This window comes from Melozone crissalis, unplaced genomic scaffold (genome assembly GCF_028551555.1).
Source record: "Melozone crissalis strain CALT ecotype California unplaced genomic scaffold, PUWL_Pcris_2 ptg000107l_1, whole genome shotgun sequence".
In the NCBI taxonomy this organism is placed as follows: Eukaryota; Metazoa; Chordata; class Aves; order Passeriformes; family Passerellidae; genus Melozone; species Melozone crissalis.
In genome coordinates, this window is record NW_026535884.1 from 1,791,060 (window position 1) to 1,808,564 (window position 17,505).

Sequence of the window (17,505 nt, forward strand, 5' to 3'; positions counted from 1 at the left end):
AGTCTTTTATTGGTTGAGATGGATAAAAAATTTCTAGTTTGGTTCAGAAAATAGTTTTGGAAGCCAAGGAAAAATATTTGCAAGTTTCCAGTAGAATTCAAATGAGAGTTTGAAGAAAAACCAGGGGTTACTTTTCTCAATGGCAAATCATTCATCTTCTGCTTAAAAAATTTTCTCTAAGCTGCCAGTACATTTTTTACTAATTTTAAAATTAAATATTGGGTTTTTTATTTGAAATAACATATTTATATGAAAAGGGGCAGGTAAAAATGAACAAAATTTAAACAGAACTCACAATTAAAGAAAAAAAAAATCTGAGTAATATTTACACAGCTGATCCAAAGAGATTCTACCCTTTTTATTAATTTCTGGCTGCTATCAAGCAAAATGCCCATCCTTTCTATTTCATTCACAGAACAAAAGCTGTTTACTTGCCTCCATATCATTTATAAAACAAGTAGAATGCATTTAGGAGTAGTAAAGTTTTCCATAAAAAGTATTTGGAATCAATCTAGCAATTCAGAAATTGTCCAATGCAGAGGAGATGAGAATGTTTTCAGAACACTAAATAAAAAGTGTCATTAGTAGAAAGTGTTATGATTTAATAAAACAAAGAGGCTGTGAATATTTCTCATACATAAGATATTCAAATGGTACAGTAATTTTCATTTTTTAAAAGAACTGTCAAGAGCTGTCCTTCTTCTGATCTGGTTGCTTTGATAAATAGAGGATAGATGAAAAATTGGAGTCCAGGAAAGAAGTTTTCAGTGCTTTTTTTGCCCCAAGTTCTTGCTCAGGACATTTACTATTAGCTCTTTGCTTAAATTTCAGCACTGCTATCTGGAATTCACCAGGAATTACAAACTCCCAGGAGCTCTCACAGCACATTAACATCACACTCTGCCTGTCCCAGGTTTATGAATCAGCACAAATGGAATTAAGTGATAGTTTGGTTTTCAGGTTTTCAGCACATTCTTGGTACTGCCAGTTATCTCCACACTGCCCTGCCTTTCCTGCTCTACCTTATTCCAGCTCATTTCCCTACTGATGAATTCTGGTTATATTTATAAATTAACAGCACTGTGTGGGCCAAAATCTAAATATCCATTTTATCAAAGAGCACAGATGAACTAGAAGTCTACAATTAAAAAAAAAAAAAAAAAAACCCAACAAAAACCCACCCTTACATTGTTATCTAAAAATTGAAATTATGCCAAATAAGCTTTGCAACTTTAGGAAAGCCTCAGGACAGATTTGTGTAGGAATATTTCCAAATTATAGCTGCACCCATAAGCATTGACGGCAGGTCTAAAAAGAAAGATTGCAGCGGGGGCTGAGCTGAAAGATGGGAGAAAGCTTTTCCTATTTTAGAAAATGGAAGATACTTGAAGGAATCTATCCCAATACAGAAGGTAATGCTTAGCTTGAAATCTGGAATCATCACATCCACTTTGGAGAAGCTTTTCTTAATAAAAAAGGAAATAATTTCTTGGACAAAATGTTAGGAAGCAGTATGTTCCAAGGTTGTACCAGAGTTAAGTGATGGCTTCAGCTTTTTGTCCTACTGCTTTGGGCAAGAGTATAACAGAATTCAAGTTTATTCCAAATAATTTCCCATTCCCATGTGGGCAAGGGCAGGAAGACAGAGCACCACACAGAGGTCATGTTTGATAAAGTTTATTTCTCAGAGGAGCCAGAACATGTGACTAACAAGAAAAATCCTAATTCTCTAAAATTTTATGCAGCAAGCTCAGTTCTAGAAGGAGAAGAAAGTGCAACAAGTGATTTCAGAGACAGAAATGACACAGAGTTTGAAGAAGTACCAACAATTGTGAGTATATAATGCTAAATAAAAGATCTTTTATGTTACCTTCTTATTCACTTCCCACCTCTTCCAATTCAATATCTCTCAAACAGTTTCAGTGAAACTAAACTCAAAAACTACTTTACAAAAACCCACTGTAAAAAGGCAATTCTGCAAAATTCTGCAGCCTTCTACACCTTCTGCAGTCTTACCAAGAGATTTGATGTAGAAATCCTCTAGCTAGAAAAACAAATCAGCTTATCTTGGTTTGTTCTGGTCACTGTACACAAGTCAAACATGAGAGGTGGCAGCTAAAAAAGCACCCACACCTGACAGACCAAGAAATTTAAATGTTACTTTATACATGTAGACTGAATGTACTGAGGGGTTTTTCCCCCTCTTTCCCCCTTCCTTCCCACAAGACTACACAATGTAATAAATGTTTTGCAGTTTGGAGACCTGAAGACCACAGAAAGCAGCTTCATCCAGGATGGAGAAATTGAAAATGCCACTGCTTATGAAGTTAACACAGAAAGTGTTGATGGTAAAAATCCCTTTCATTTCTATTTTTACACATCAAAGTTATTCTGCCATCTACTAAACAATATCTGGAAATCTCAAATACTCTCTCAAACTTCATTTGCTCATTTTTTTATCAAAAGAACAAATCAAACCATTGTGACAAAGTGAATAAAAGTTTTCCTTGGATATAGCCTTTCAAATTGGAAGGCAACACTGTGCAAAGCAGAGGGAATAATTATTTTTTTCTGTCTTTACAGGTGAACGGAGTGGGGAAACAGAGAAAACTGATGAAGGTATTAAAGAGAAGATTTGCTTATAAAGACAAGGGAGAAATGTAACTACCAGGAAATTCCCTTTCTAGCAGCCCTTCCTGTGCCCATGCCATTAAATAAAGGTTCCAGACGTGGCACAGCCGCTCCCTGAGCTGCTTTCCCTCATTCACCTGCTCACTGTCTCCATATCCACATCCCTATGGAGCCCTCTAGTCCAAAGGCATGGCTCCAGGCTGTGGCATTCACATTCTCTAAAAAAATCCCCTTGCCCAGGATTTTTCTCCTGGGAAACTGAGAAGCCTCAGAGAAAAAGGAAAACAATAATTATCTGATTTGCTTCTCCTGTGTTTTGCTCCTTTGGAATGTGTTTGGGGATTGTTCACCCACAGGTGATTGTTTCATTGGATTCTGCTGTGAGTTGTTTTCACTCTTTGGCCAAGCAGGACCAAGCTGTGTCAGGACTCTGGAAAGAGTCACAAGTTTTCACTATTATCTTTTTAGCATTCTGTAAATATCCTTTCTGTATTCTTTAGTATAGTTTAGTATAGTATTCTTTAATATAATATAGTATCATAAAGCAATAAATTAGCCTTCTGAGAACATGGAGTCAGATCCATCATTCCTTCCATTTTCGGGGAGGAACACAAATACAATACCAGGCTGCTGAACATCCAAACCTACTTTAGAACTCACAAGACAGTAAGAAATTTCCCCAAGAAGTGGGATGGATGCAGCAGAACAGCACCAGGTCTATCAGCAGCCTCTTATCAATGGTCTCCATGAGATACATACTAACATTCCCAATTTCTTCTTTCAGGTGGCCTGGGGACAATTGCACTGCTTGGAATAATTATTGGAATCATTGTTGCAGTTGGAATCCTTGCAGGAATAATAATTGCAGTTGTGAGGAAAATGTCAGGCAGGTACTCGTAAGTAAATTGCTCATCAGGATTTTTCTTCAAGCATCTTCCTCTGAGCAGGGTCACAGGAATCACTTGGGACATTTTGAAGGTTTCTATTTTGACAAAAACCACCTATTTTCCTGGTTTACAGTGCTAGACAGACTCAGCAAGAGCTGCCATGGTGTCTTCATGCTCTCATGAGCTTCAGAAGAACTTTCCAGCCAGTGTGCACATACTATTATAATATCAGGTGCTTGGGGCTAGGATTACTCTGGGACACAGGAACAAAGTCATTTACTAGGATGACAGGTTGCAGAAGTAGTGGATAATATGTGAAAATTGTGTGTCACTGTCACATTTTCTGGAAAAATCCCTTTGCCAGGATTTCTCTCCTGGAAAACTGAGAAGCCTCAGAGAAAAAGGAAAACAATATTATCTCAGTTGCTTCTCCTGTGTTTTGCTGCTTTGGAATGTGGTTGGAGATTGTTTACCCACAGGCGATTGTTTCATTGGTTTCATGTGAGTTATTTTGACTTAATGACCAATCATGGTCAGGCTGTGTCAGGACTCTGGAAAGAGTCATGGATTTTCATTATTATCTTTTTAGCCTTCTGTAAGTATCCTTTCTCTATTCTTTAGTATAGTTTAGTATTCTTTAATATAATATAGACCATAAAGTAATAAATTAGCCTTCTGAGAACATGGAGTCAGATTCATCATTCCTTTCAAAAACAGAGGTCTCAGAAAATACCAGACATTGGGGAGAGATCTCTACCTTATATTTTGGTGACACACAACTCTAAAGAGTTTTACAAACTCTGAAAGTAAGAAAACCCCAGGAAACTGAGCAGATACTGAGCACCAGGAGAAAGCCAAAAAGGAACTAGGAAGAGAAATAAAGAGGTGATAGGAAAGTCAAAGAGAAAAAAAGATTATGTGACTTACATTTGGGTAATGATTAACAATAAAATGTCTGCTTTTTGTTTTCCAGGCCCTAAACACAGTTGAAACAAGCAACCATGCCATTCCCTGATGGAAAATACAAGTGCTTCTTATTTCATTCAAACTAAAGACTATTCCTGTATTTGTGTGAGAAGATGATCCATGGAAAATATAGTCAAAGGATTTCAGATCTATGGGGATACCACACAATTCTAAGGACAACCCTCACACCCCCCCTTCCACAGAGCATGGAATATTTCATAGGATTTTTTACTAACCAGAATTTTACTAGAAGGAAAAGATATTGCAGTAAAAAAACCCTGCAGCAAAGAGATGTACATCTGAAATGTGATTTGCAGGTATTATATGCTTGGGTTTTAAATGTTACCAAAGATTATTTCACATTACATTATATGTATTCTTTTAAAACAAAAGGTGGTTTCGCCTGGTTAAGTGCTCCTTAACTTGTTTATTTACCACATGATGTATCAAAAAGGAGAAATTAGCTTCAGTGAGAACCAGTTATTTACAAATTAGGAAAAATACTGGATATTGGAAGCTAAAATCTTTCTACTGCTGATACAGATTTTCTGCTCTTGATATTTATGTTATTTTGTGGCAAAATATGGTAGGTCTGGCTGGAACTGATCTACCAACTGAAAGCTTGCTCATCTGACTATGGCATCAGGAATTTCCTGCCTTCTCTTGTTGCAGAGACATGCAGGAATTGAAATACACATCCTGAATTAAGGGGTGCTTGGAAAATACCCAGTTTTGATGGGTCACTTTAGAGCTGACGTGTAGAAGCTTTTGAATTAGTGTACACTGTGTTTTCTCATTATGCCTGTCCCATTTTCTAACTGTACAGCTGATTTGTTTGACAACATGAGCAACACCAGGTCAGAATGTGACACTGAAGTGTGATGCAGCTTTTCTGGGGCATATTTAGAGCAGCACAACCCGGATATACAGAGCTCAGAGCAAAGGCTTTGCATGTCAATTGACTGCAGTGCATCAGGTTTCCTAAATGCTATGACACTTTAGTGTTTGGTGTAAAAATCATGAGAATCAATATTATCATCCATTGCTAAATTTGTCAGCTTATGTGTTTGCTTTTCTGTTTCTTTCATGTGCCTTGAACTATCATATCAATACAAGCTTTGGAAATAAAAATCATAATATAAACTGTATTATTTTACAATAATTGTTCTTGATTTCTTAAAAAAACCCCAGTAAAATATCTTACTGTTCTTTCAATTTTCCTGACTTATTTTGCTACTTGTCTTATCAATGTAATGTCTACAACCAACTCATTTGACATTGATAAATGAAATTATAATTGAAAAGTAAATATGTGAGAGAAAACTAATTCAGAAGTCTGTAGTTAGTTCTGGAGCTGATTGATGAGACCCTCAGTCTGTGACCAAGGAGTAAGCTTAATCTTTATCATTGTGTAAATTGATAAATAAGCAGCAAAATTCCAGTTTTTTCTTCTTGCAGCAAAAGAATATTAATTCTGTTAGCCTCAATTTAACATTTTCTAATCTGTACTGGGAAATACCCCATAAGGTGCTCTGATGCCTGCTCAAATCCGTGGCATATGGAATTATGAATTATTCACCCACTGAAGGGAATGCACAGATGTCACCAGTTTCTTCTGCCTCAGCTCACTCACTGCTAATTTGCAAGTACCAAAATGAGGAAACCTTTCTTACTCAATAGTAGCAAGTCCCCCATTTGAAAAATGGATAGCAGAGAACATTTCTGGGCAGTTCTGAGTTTTCATGGGTAGCACAGTTGAACAGGCAGCATTCTGCTCAAGGACACTGTGCTTTGTTCCTGCTCCAGAAGCCATTTTAACTTCATATTAAAACAACAATTTTTCTGGTCTTATCTGTGCCTTTATAGCCCACCCCCTTGTTTAAGGCAAGTTTTTAAATCTTAGGTAAAAAGTCAATCCTTGACCAAATGGCCCACACTCTACTGAAATATTTAGGGGGGGCTTCCAGCACTGGAGACTCAGTAGTAAATATTGTGCTGTATTAAATCTGACCAACAAAAACATGAAGAAAATTTCCTTCTGATTATCAGCTGGAGCCTAGGATACTCAGTTATGGCTAAAGACAGCAAGCATTCTAAAGAAACAGAAGATATCTCTTACTTTGAAATTCCAACTGCTGCTGCTGCACTGATACATTCAATATTCTGATGATTCATACACCTTGCTGCCCAGAAATCTCAAGTGCAGAACATTCCAGTCAGCTTCCAGCAAACCTCAAGAAACAATGGAAAATACATTAAAATCTTGCACATTTGTTATGTATCTATGTGTTACTGAATCCTTAATTTAATTAATCTGTAATTTCATGCTACAAACGTTTTGGAAATGCAGACTAAAGATGCACAGAGGCTTGTATTTCACATGAATCTATTGCAGAATTCTGTTTCTGAGCTGTCACATTATGCAATTTCCTGTTACTAGTTCAGGACCCCAAAGGTGGGTTGAACACAAGCTATGTGGTTTTTTGGTAGAGTTTCCGTGGAAGATGGGACCTTTTGTGCTTTGTGAGAAGTCAAACAGCACATTGCCCCAGGACAAATCCTTCTGTGAGCTGAAAAATGAGTGATCAGAACAACCAAGGCCAAGGTCAGGAGATTTCCTATGCATGAAGGAAACAACAGCTCCATGCTTTCACCAGCTGGCCAAGCTTGACTTTTATTCACAGGGAACAACACTCAATAAATCAACACTTGCTTTTAACTTCAAGCCCTCACTCCTGATCATATTCATTCCTTTAGAGTTAGTAACAATAATGTTCCCTTTTGCAGCTTGGCTTTGAGTCATGAATGTGGCTCCCCTGAACAGACAAGCAGGCACCAGGCTTCCTGTGAGAATGCCAGATGTCACTAAAAAATATCATAAACAGTGTTGTCCCCTTGCATTTGTGTCTGTGGGGAAGATACACAGCAGTAGGAACTATGAAAGCAGTGACTTGATACATCAATATTTATAATAGTTCTGGACATCAATACAGCAATTCTTACAAGGGTTCATTTGAGGCATGATTTTCCTGTAAGAACAGAAAATGTCAGAAGAATTAATTCAATAAAACCAGCACTAAAAACGTGTGCACCAGAAGAATTATGGAGATTGACTTACTCCTATCAATTAATTATAGGAGTTGTTAATTTATAATTAAATATCAATTAAAATATGCAGCAATTGCTTATTATTTTATGAGCACGGCAGTATGCCATTACAATTATCTTAACCACATCTGATTTTATTAAAGAGTAAGGACAGCCTGCACATTAACACCTCTGTAAAGAGTTCAAACTCAACAGCACTGAAGCATTGTTCACAGGCAGATGGCAAACACTGCCAGATGAAGTGGCTTGCCAAAGGTTATAACACAGGTAAGAGAAAAGTCACCAACCCAGGAAACTTTAAACATTAAAACATTAGCCCTGTCAGAGGTCCATATTAGTTCCCATGAAGTGAAGTTCCATTACATTTTACAGTAACACCATCCTTAATGTGCTTTTCTATAAGGCAGGAACAAAGGATAGAGAGCAAAAACGCCCCTCACTGAATCCCCAAGAGCACTCTGGTCAGGAGTGTGCTTGGGCTGCTTTTAATGAGGAACAATCTAAAATAAATAAATAAATTAAATAATTAATTAATTTCTCTGGCACCAGCTGAAGTTCTGCAGCGGTGATGCTGCTGAACTGCTTTTAATGAGGAACAATCTAAAATTAATTAATTAATTTCTCTGGCACCAGCTGAAGTTCTGCAGTATTGATGCTGCTGAACCACCTTAAAGCTTAAGAAGACATTGTTACACCTATTTGTACTCACCTACTTCACCAGCTGAAATATCAGATTGGCCATACCCATCCTTCTGCAGGCAGTTTTTTTTAAACTGAAGGATTAATCATACTGAAATCCCCATTTTTTGTTTGACAAGTCCTGATGGATGCAGGAGGTAACAGGGGATCTGTAACTTGACACCAGGTGCCATAATGAGAAGGCTGAATTAATGCTTTGTACACTTTTCCCAGCTGCAGCATGGAGGTATTTATGGATAAATAAACTGAGCATCACACTGGCCGTGTGTCTTTGTCCAGGCCTTGTGGATTTAGGCACCAGACCAAACCCACAGCTCCCCCTGCTCTGCAACAAACAGTTGGGCTGCAACACAAAGATCCCCATTCAATCATGGGGCTTGTTCAGCTCTCCCAGGCTTGAGAAGTCAGATTTTCAGACTCTGGTAAATGCTTAACTGGCAAATGTCTTAGCAGGCAAAGGAGTGCTGCCCATTCCATGCATTTTCAAAGCTGTGCTCTGTCTGCAGAAGGTAGCTGGCAAGGGTGAGTTATTATTGAGAGTTCAGAACCAAAACCAAAGAGTGACATGCACAAAAAAAAAAAGAGGAAAATGGAAGGAGAGGGGAAAGTTGAGAACTGCAACACTTTGTCTTCACTAAAATTTGATTTTTATTCATAATTCCAGCTTGAGATAAAATTGGACTTGCCAATGGACTTGCCAGACTGTGAGGCTACTTCAGATGTTAACCCTCATCAGTGCTAAGATAAACTTGCATCACGGGGAAAAAAAATCTTAAAAATGTTACAACCTTATTTTCCGATAGGAAAGGCAGTAAGAGTGATGCTGATGGAACACAGCAACAAGTCCAGTAACAGCCATGGAAAAAAACTGGGGTTTGAAGGGGAATTTGGTCCTATTGAGGCAGAATCTGTCCTATTGCTCAGAGAACCCTGGGGCTTCTTTCTTCCAAGCAGAACTGGAAGCTATCAATGTTCTAGGACATGGATTTCTTTGTACTACACAAGCCCTTTAAGTAATTTTTCTTACAATTACTGGTAATAACTTGAAGGCAATACTGACCAGGAACTGAGTTAAGTCATTGTCTACAAGTGGATGAACCTAAATCCTTATTTAAATATTCCCTTCTTCCCTCCAGAATGACCAAACATTTTCTAACAAGATGATTTTAAATATACTGATGTTTGTCTTAGGAAATTAGTAGTGTATGTCTCATTTGAGCTGGGAAGCAGCTCCATTTTCTGCCTTTATGAACCATGCTATCCTCAAATAACACATTCCTTTGAGTCCTGTGGTTACTTTGCCTCATGACATTTGATTCATCCTATGCAGGAAACAGGGAAGGAATTAGCAGGTTCAGCAGGTGTGCTCAAGGGAAAAGAGATAGGAATGTCAACTCTTCCTCATTTCCTATCCACCACAGGAATAAACCCCACAGGAGTTGAATAAGCAGCAATAACTGAGCACAGTGTAGCACATTCCAGCTTCTTTCTTGAAGGAATGTTCTCTCCTGTGCATCAGGCACTGAGGAAATTTACTGAGAAATAAGAGAGTTGTTTTCCTGCCTATACCCCTAGAAACTGTTTAAACAAGGAAAACTGAGAAAAGTCCACTTCTCACCACTTAGACAGGTCTTTACATACAGGTGGTACAAGAGATTTTGACCTAAAAGCCAGCCCTTAAAGGCAAGTTGTATATAAAAAGCACAGCTCACTTTTACAGTAGAGCAAAAGCTACCTGTTATAAAGTAGTGGAAGAATTTATTGATTTGAGTTGTTGTTCAAAGTTCCCTCTGTGATCCAGACCTGGTCTTAGCCTGAGGAAACTATTCCTGGAACTAAGATCTGAGTCTTTGTAATAGACAAAATATCAATATAATATAAGCATACATTACTGCTAATCACCTCTCACAGGGAGGCAAAGCCTGTCACCTCTTCATTTAAACCTGGAAGGGCTGAAGTTAAAAAATGTTTAACTCATGACTATGAAGCTTCTCCTTAAAAATAATTTTCCTGATGAATTCTTCTAGTTCATTTTGTCACGATCAATGCTTAACTTACTAACACAACAAGCATGCTTGATTGAGGGGAAAGTAGCAATAGAATTACTGAGAAGGTAAACCAGGCTTGCATTTCATGCAGAAAAGTGAGCAAGAGCCGCAAGAGTGACTTCAGGTTTCACCCCTGACAAGAAACAATGAGTAAATAAATTAATGAGCAGAATAAAATGAAAGACTCCTCTCTGCTGGCTGATGTAGATGCAGGATAGCTGCACACTCAGTAAGCTGTACCTGAGCCCCAGCTAGTGGTAGGAATCACAGATGGCATTTTTACAGCAAAGATGAGCATGTTCATAACAGAAAAGCTTCAGTTTCCTATGTATTGCCTCACACTCATCAAGCCTGGTTTCATTTTTAAAATGCTTCCAGCAAAACAAAAGCTACATATTGGTTACTCATGGTTTGCCTACACCATCTACACATATCCTCAGTGGTTCTGCTTGATCCAGCTGCTGGAAGTTGGAAGAAGGAGTGCAGGCAATGAGATGCTTTCTCCTTTCTCAGTGATATTTTCATCCTCTGAGCCAGTCTGTCACAACATAACCAGTAGGCAGCACAACCAAGAGCTGAAAACGAGTTTTACATGTTCTTCCTTCCATGGAGTATTGCCAACATATTCTCTCAATAAGTATTTCTTGATTAAATAAGTTTAAGTGATTAATTCAGCTAAGAAATTTGTGTACATCAATTTTCTGGACCCAATATTGTAGTGTTCAAATCAGTTTATAGAGACAGTCCTAAAATACCTGCTCTAGTTTGCAATGGAGATAATCCAGTGTCATTGATAAATTTATGTTTTAGTGAACTTTAGCCATAAAGATGACACTGTTGGTGTAATTTATACAGATGAATTTTAGCCAGTTATTGTGAGTAGTATGCAGGAAATGGCTGCTAAATCCATCTTAGTACAACTGCCCCATCCCTGGAAGTGCCCAAGGCCAGGCTGGACAGGGTTGGAACAACCAAATTGGATAATCCTTAAAATCTAACCCATTCTATCAAGTCCTACAGAACTTACCTGATGGACTGAAGATCTCAGCAGCTGTCACGTTCTGGAGAGGGCAATGATGAGTTTTGGACAGGAGTCATCTCTTGTGTGAAACAGGGATCCCAACCTGTGGATCAGAGGGAATGAATCAACATAACTGACTTAACACCCCTCTCCTGTCCCTCAGATATCCTGGTCACCCTTTGCTAAAGTCAGTCAAATGGGAGCTGTGGGAAAGTTGTGTGTAAATCCCTCTGGAGCAGGATATAGAACCCAAATATGTAAGATTAACCAGCTATGAGCTATGATCAGTTCCATAAAGTGCTCCTGAAAAGGAACCCCTCTATAGCTGCAGGAAAAGCAGCACCTGTGGGGCAGCAGGTGAGGAACTTTTGTACAACATAACAGATGAGTGACAACAAAGACAAAATGACAATCCATGAGACACTGGAGTCGTGTGAAAGCTTGGACATTGCTTTAAACTGTGAAAAATTAGATTTTTGTGACAAAACTTGCTACTGGTGCAGGCTGTAGAAAGCAGAAATGAGGACTGTGAAGGACCTTGAGGTCAGAAGGGCTCACCTAAATGAGCAGGAAGGGAAAGGAGCAGGAATATTTAATGCTTGAGTCTTAAGAGTCCCATTCCCTAGGACATTTTGAGAACAGCTTCCCAAAATATCTTAGTGTTCAGTCAATTCTCTGTTTTCAAAAATGACACTTGTAGAAAAAGATGGTGATATTTCTTAAACTCAGAGCTATTAATAAGCAGTAAGCCAAGCAGTTCAGTCTTTCCCAGAGCCATAACATGCAGCACATTTTCTTCTATGTTTATAAGGAAAAACCAGAATAGCACAGAAAGTTATGATAAAAGAGACCTTGTCCCATTTAACAAGAGAAAAACTGGCCATACTGGTATCACTGGAGTCCACCTACTTTCAAGGCTGCTTTAGAACTTTTGATTAAAAAAAATCTTTTCTAGAAATGTTTTTTCCTGCCATGGCTCACTCAGATTTTCACACACAAGAAGAAAATTCTCTCTAACCCATAAGTCACCTTTTCAGTCACCCTGAATAAGATTTCAGTCACCCACCAAGACTTACAAAAATGTTTTTACTAGTATTTGTCTCTCCTGTGTGCTTACACACCTCCAAGTAACCAGAAAAGCTTATTCATTATTTTAGAGAGCACTACAGCAGAAATACTGATGTTTTCAGAATACAAAAAATTAAGGGTTCAGAACTTTAATCAAATAAAGATTTGTAGGTTTCTCTGACAACTGAAAGTGAAAATTGAAAGTGCAGGTCCCCTGGAACACCACCAGATGGTAGATATTCTCAGTATAAATGTGGGAAAATAAGGATGACTTCTACAAACAGTTAGAGAACAGTTATAATTTCTGTTATTTGTGATAATTTTGGGAAATCTTCTACTTAACCTTGAAGGAAGAAAGGTTCATATTTTAGTTAGTTGAATAGGTAATTTGCTCTAAGTTTTAAATTTTTCTGTTACAGGTATAGGGCTCTAACCTGTCAAATGGGAATCTTGATTTTTCTTAAAATAACCTCCAAACTTACACAGGTGTAACTAGTCTAGCTTACTTATAAAATTAAATGTTAATACAAATAAATTGGAATTAATTCAGTCTAATAAGTCAAAGTAGTTTAAACCTATTTGAGGTTTTCTTACTACTAAAATTAGAGGCTTCAAAACTGATTATGGTGTACCTACAAAACATTTTGTAATATAAAAGCATCCTGAGTGTTCCAGGTGGAAAAATCACTATGTCCTGTTATTTTTCAGCCTGCTGTTGCTTGCCAAACCTAAGCATCACTGCAGAGGTGTTCAAATTCCCTGACAGTGTGTGTCTTCCAGATGTATGAAAGGTTAAGTTTGTACATGTTTCTTGGTAATATGGTTTTTAAAAAGCTGTGTTTTGTAAGAGTGGGCAGACAGGTGATTTGCTTGGCTGCTTGCTGAAGAAATCCAGGTTCCATCTCATAGAATGGAATGGGATTCCTCTGTCCTGATGCTATATGAGTACTTTTTGTGCCCAGTCTTACTGACAGTTTTATTGTTACTCATTGATGTATATAATCACATAAATGTAAAACATTTCTGAAGTTACTCTCCTCTGTAACTGTATTAATGTCCTATGGATTTAAATCGGGGATTTTCCTCTGAGAAAATGGCAAATTCTTAACAATTCCAGTTAACAAATAAATACAGTCCTAGCCTGGGAGGAATACATCTTTGACTGCATTATAAATAGAACATTCAGGGGAGAGAGAAATTAAGGGCAGACACAGTGTTATATCCTGCAGTACAAATACAGACATCTCCCAGCAGGTGATTATGGAGGGGTTTTTTTCCTCTCAGGAACTTTCTCAGAAATAGCAGAGAAAAAAACCTTGGTTTAGATGGAACAGTACAATTTATGTGCAGCACAAATGGGTCCCAAGCCAGCGACAGCCTGGGCCCCTCAGGGCTGTGAGGGTCAGTCCCACATCACCTCAGTGACCCAAATAATTTCCCCTCAGCCACCTCCTTGGGTTGTTTTTGTTATTGTTTTTTTGTTGTTGTTTGTTTGTTTTGTGTTTTTTGGTTGGTTTTGTTTGTTTGTTTTTATTTCAGTCACAAGTGAGAACCCTGTGGACCTGCTTTACTAGCAAAAGATGAAAAAGACATTAAAAAAAACAGTTTGGAGAACCTATTGAGGTCTGGCAGAGGACGGTGGATGGAGATGGCTGGGGCATGTGGTGAGATCTGAAAGGGGCTCAGGGGATTGAGGGGTGGAGGGGGTAAAAAGGGATAAAGGGGATGGATGGGGAGGAAGGGGATGAAGAGGATGAAGGGGGAGATAGGGGTATAAGAATGAAGGTGATGAAGGGCAGGAAAGGGGTGAAGGAATGAAGGTCATGAAGGGAACAAATGGAATGAAGGTGATGAAGGGGCTCTTGTGGATGTTGGGCATGGAGGCAATGTAGAGGATGAAGGCAAAAGGGGCTGTTGGGGATGAAGGTGATGAAGGGCAGGAAGGGGATGCAGGGGATGAGAGCAATGAGAGTGATGAAGATGATGAGAGGCAGGAAGGGGGCATTAGGGATGGGGTCAATGAAGGGGATGAGGATGATGAAGGCAATGAGGACGATGAAGCCAATAAAGGGCAGAAAGAGGGTTCGGATGGGGGATGAGGGGGATGATGACGATGAAGGCAATGAGGACAATGAAGCCAATGATGAGGGGGATGAAGGCAGTGAAAGGCAGGAAGGGGCTGTTGGGAATGAGGATGATAAAGCCGATGAGGATGATGAAGATAAAGGGCAGGAAGGGGCTGTTGAGGATGAGGATGATGAAGGGCAGGAAGGTGCTGTTTGGCATGAGGACGATAAAGCCGATGAAGGGGAGGAAGGGGCCGTTGGGGATGAGGACGATGCAAATGAAGGGCACGAAGGGGCTGTTGGGGATGAAGGGCAGGAAGGGCAGGAAGGGGCTGTTGGGGATGAAGATGATAAAGCCGATGAAGATGAGGATGAAGGGCAGGAAGGGCTCGGGGGTCCCGCAGCGGGCCCTGCCCGCGGCCTCCCCCGAACGTCACTTCCGAGGCTGGAGACAAGATGGCGCCCGGACGGTGCCGGCGCTGAGGCCGCTCCGCCGCCAGCGGGGCCCGGGTGAGCGGGGGGCGGCGGGACCCGGCGGGCCGGGCCGGGCGGGCGCGGGGCAGAGCCGGCGGCGCTGGGAGCGGCGCCCGCGGAGCTGCTGAGGCTGCGGAGCCGCCCCGGTGTCCGCGGGGGGGCGGCGGCCGGGGGCGGGAGGGCAGCGGCGGCAGGTGCGGGACCTGTGCCCGCCGGGACGCGAGAGCGCCTCGGGGAGGGGAAAGGAGGGTGGAGGATGCGAGGGAGGCCGGCTGGAGGAGGACGCTCCATCCCTTGGGCGGCTTTTTCAATCTTTTTATCTGGGAAATGCTGCCTCGGAAGTGTCGGCTGGCTCCTGGCGCTGGCAGCGCGATGCTGAGAGAACTCGGCTCTTTCAAAGTGTCTGCAGAAGTTCTGGCACTTGGCAGGGCCCAAAGCTCCTGCAGGTCAGTTCTGCCAAGCTGAGTGAGCAGGGCTTGGAGGAATTAACTCCGGAATTGGTTCCCCTCGTTGGAAATGTCCATCTGTGAATTATTCTTCTTAGTCAGAGAGTAATTCATTCTGCAGTGGGGGAAAAATATTTGGGGTGAGATGAAAAATATTAATCTAAGACATTCAGCTTAAGAGATGTATCTTAAGTGCATTTTTAATTTGAAGGCAGAGCAGCCCGCGGAGCTTTGCTGATAACCATCTCATGGACAGGTAGCTGAAGTGTTCAGTGAAGTTTCCAGTGGTTTCAAATTCATATGAAGCTGCAAAATTTCCGTTGTGAAGCAATAAAGAAAACTTTAGGTTGTTTCCAACTGAGGAAGGAAGAGAAGGTGGTGTGGCTGCACCTGCTAAATGATCATTCACTGGCAAGAGAATTATTCTTCTTATTTCACATTTGAGTGAGCAGCAGTGGACAGCTCTAGAGAACAGCAGGGCTGCTTGTGCTTCTCGTGCTGCCCCAGTTTGCTATTCCCAGTCTGTGCTCTGGACTTTGGGCATGCAAAGTCTTCTCCAGCTTATTCAAATACACTAAATAGATTTAGATTAGGGTAACTGGAGTTGTACAGCAGCATGGCATGTAATTATGTTCCTCACCAGGAACTGATTACAAGAAGTAATGGTTTCAAGCTGAAACAGGGGAAGTTTAGGTTAGATATAGGGAAAAAATTGTTCCCCATGAGGGTGGTGAGGCTCTGGCACAGAGTGTCCAGGGAAACTGTTGGTGGAAGTGTCCAAGGCTGGGTTGGACAGGGCTTGGAGCCACCTGGGATAGTGGAAGATGTCCCTGCCCACGGCAGGGGGTGGGACTGGATGAGCTTTAAGGTCTCTTCAAGCCCAAGCCATTCCATGATTCTGTCATTGTTGTGTTCTGACACTTAAAACATTTCAGTAAAAATGATGAGCATGTTAAGAATTCAGGGCTGCTTTCCTTGATGTGGAGATTTCCAGCTCTTCCAACTGCAGGAAAGCATAATGGTGAATCAGTGAGAGCATTGGCACTTTTCAGATGGAGATCTGTGTCACTGATAGATAGGAGTGACTTTTAAGAAACAAAAGAACTTTTGGACTTGCAGAGACAGCAGTGAAGGTACCTGTTGGTGAGAGCCATGTGGAGATGCCTGTTGGTTTTCAAGGAAGTGGCTCCAGGGTTTGCTGGGACAGCAGTGCCTCAGTCCATAGCAAAGACCATAAAAACAGTGATACTTACAATGAAACCCTAATTATGTTAATTAAAGGGCAGATCATCACTTTGGATAAAGTATCTTTGCTGGAAATGCTAGGGTAAGTGTGAAGTTTGGAGATTCCTGAGTTGGTGCCTGTTTTATGGAAATCCAAATAACAGTTTTCTACCAGCACAGCATGGAAGGTGGGGAACAATGTTCAAACACTTTTGTGCATTGAATAAAACACATCTTTTTTTTTATTATTGACAATTTGCTTGAGAATGGAAGAGAAGTAAAGCAGAAAGTAATTTTCTGTAACACCTGAATTGGCTCTGGCAGTCCATCCTGCAGTGCACTGATGTCTCCATTCCCCTGTTCCACATAAAATCCTTGATCCTTAAGGATAAACAAGTAATATAAACTGTGTAAAAGGGATGTGCTGCTTACTGGGTGTCTCTCTGTTGGAAACAGAAATTCAGAGAGGTTTAGAGATGACCAGTAATGCAAACCTGTGTAAAGTGCTGTAATATCTTTGTTGTTGAACTTGTTCTCATGCAAAGGGCAGACATGATCCTGAGACTTAACCCCTCAAATGACATAAATTCTTTTACCAATATGGGGTTTTCTCCACTGAGAATAAGCTGGAAAATATTTCTTCTCTGCCTCTGCTATAGTCAAAAGTGGGAGGATGAGTCCTGTGTTGTGAAAAGAAATGACTGAAATTAGCTTTTTCACATAGTAATAATCAGCAGCGTACTTAGCTGAGAAAATTTTCATTGGGTTTTACTGCATTTGTGAGTCAAATTCAAGTGCACTCATATCTGAAGATTGGAGTGGAATTTCTGCATATTTGCATTTGTTAGAGACTGGTTATTTTCTGTT

At 40.2% G+C, this 17,505-nt stretch overlaps 2 protein-coding genes across 2 annotated transcripts in view; both read left to right on the plus strand.

Annotated features, from left to right (window-relative positions):
* Positions 1-1,663: 1,663 nt before the first annotated feature.
* On the plus strand, positions 1,664-3,531 carry PDPN (podoplanin). Its single transcript, XM_054291854.1, has 4 exons — positions 1,664-1,831; positions 2,255-2,348; positions 2,584-2,619; positions 3,416-3,531. Exons 1-4 carry the CDS (start codon positions 1,664-1,666, stop codon positions 3,529-3,531), a joined length of 414 nt encoding a protein of 137 aa, XP_054147829.1.
* Positions 3,532-14,945: 11,414 nt separating this feature from the next.
* The window catches only part of PRDM2 (PR/SET domain 2), a 61,773-nt gene continuing 59,213 nt past the window's right edge, over positions 14,946-17,505 (plus strand). Inside the window, exon 1 of the mRNA XM_054291879.1 lies at positions 14,946-15,004. The gene's annotated coding sequence lies outside the window, so the exon portion shown is untranslated. The remainder of the gene's footprint in view (positions 15,005-17,505) is intronic.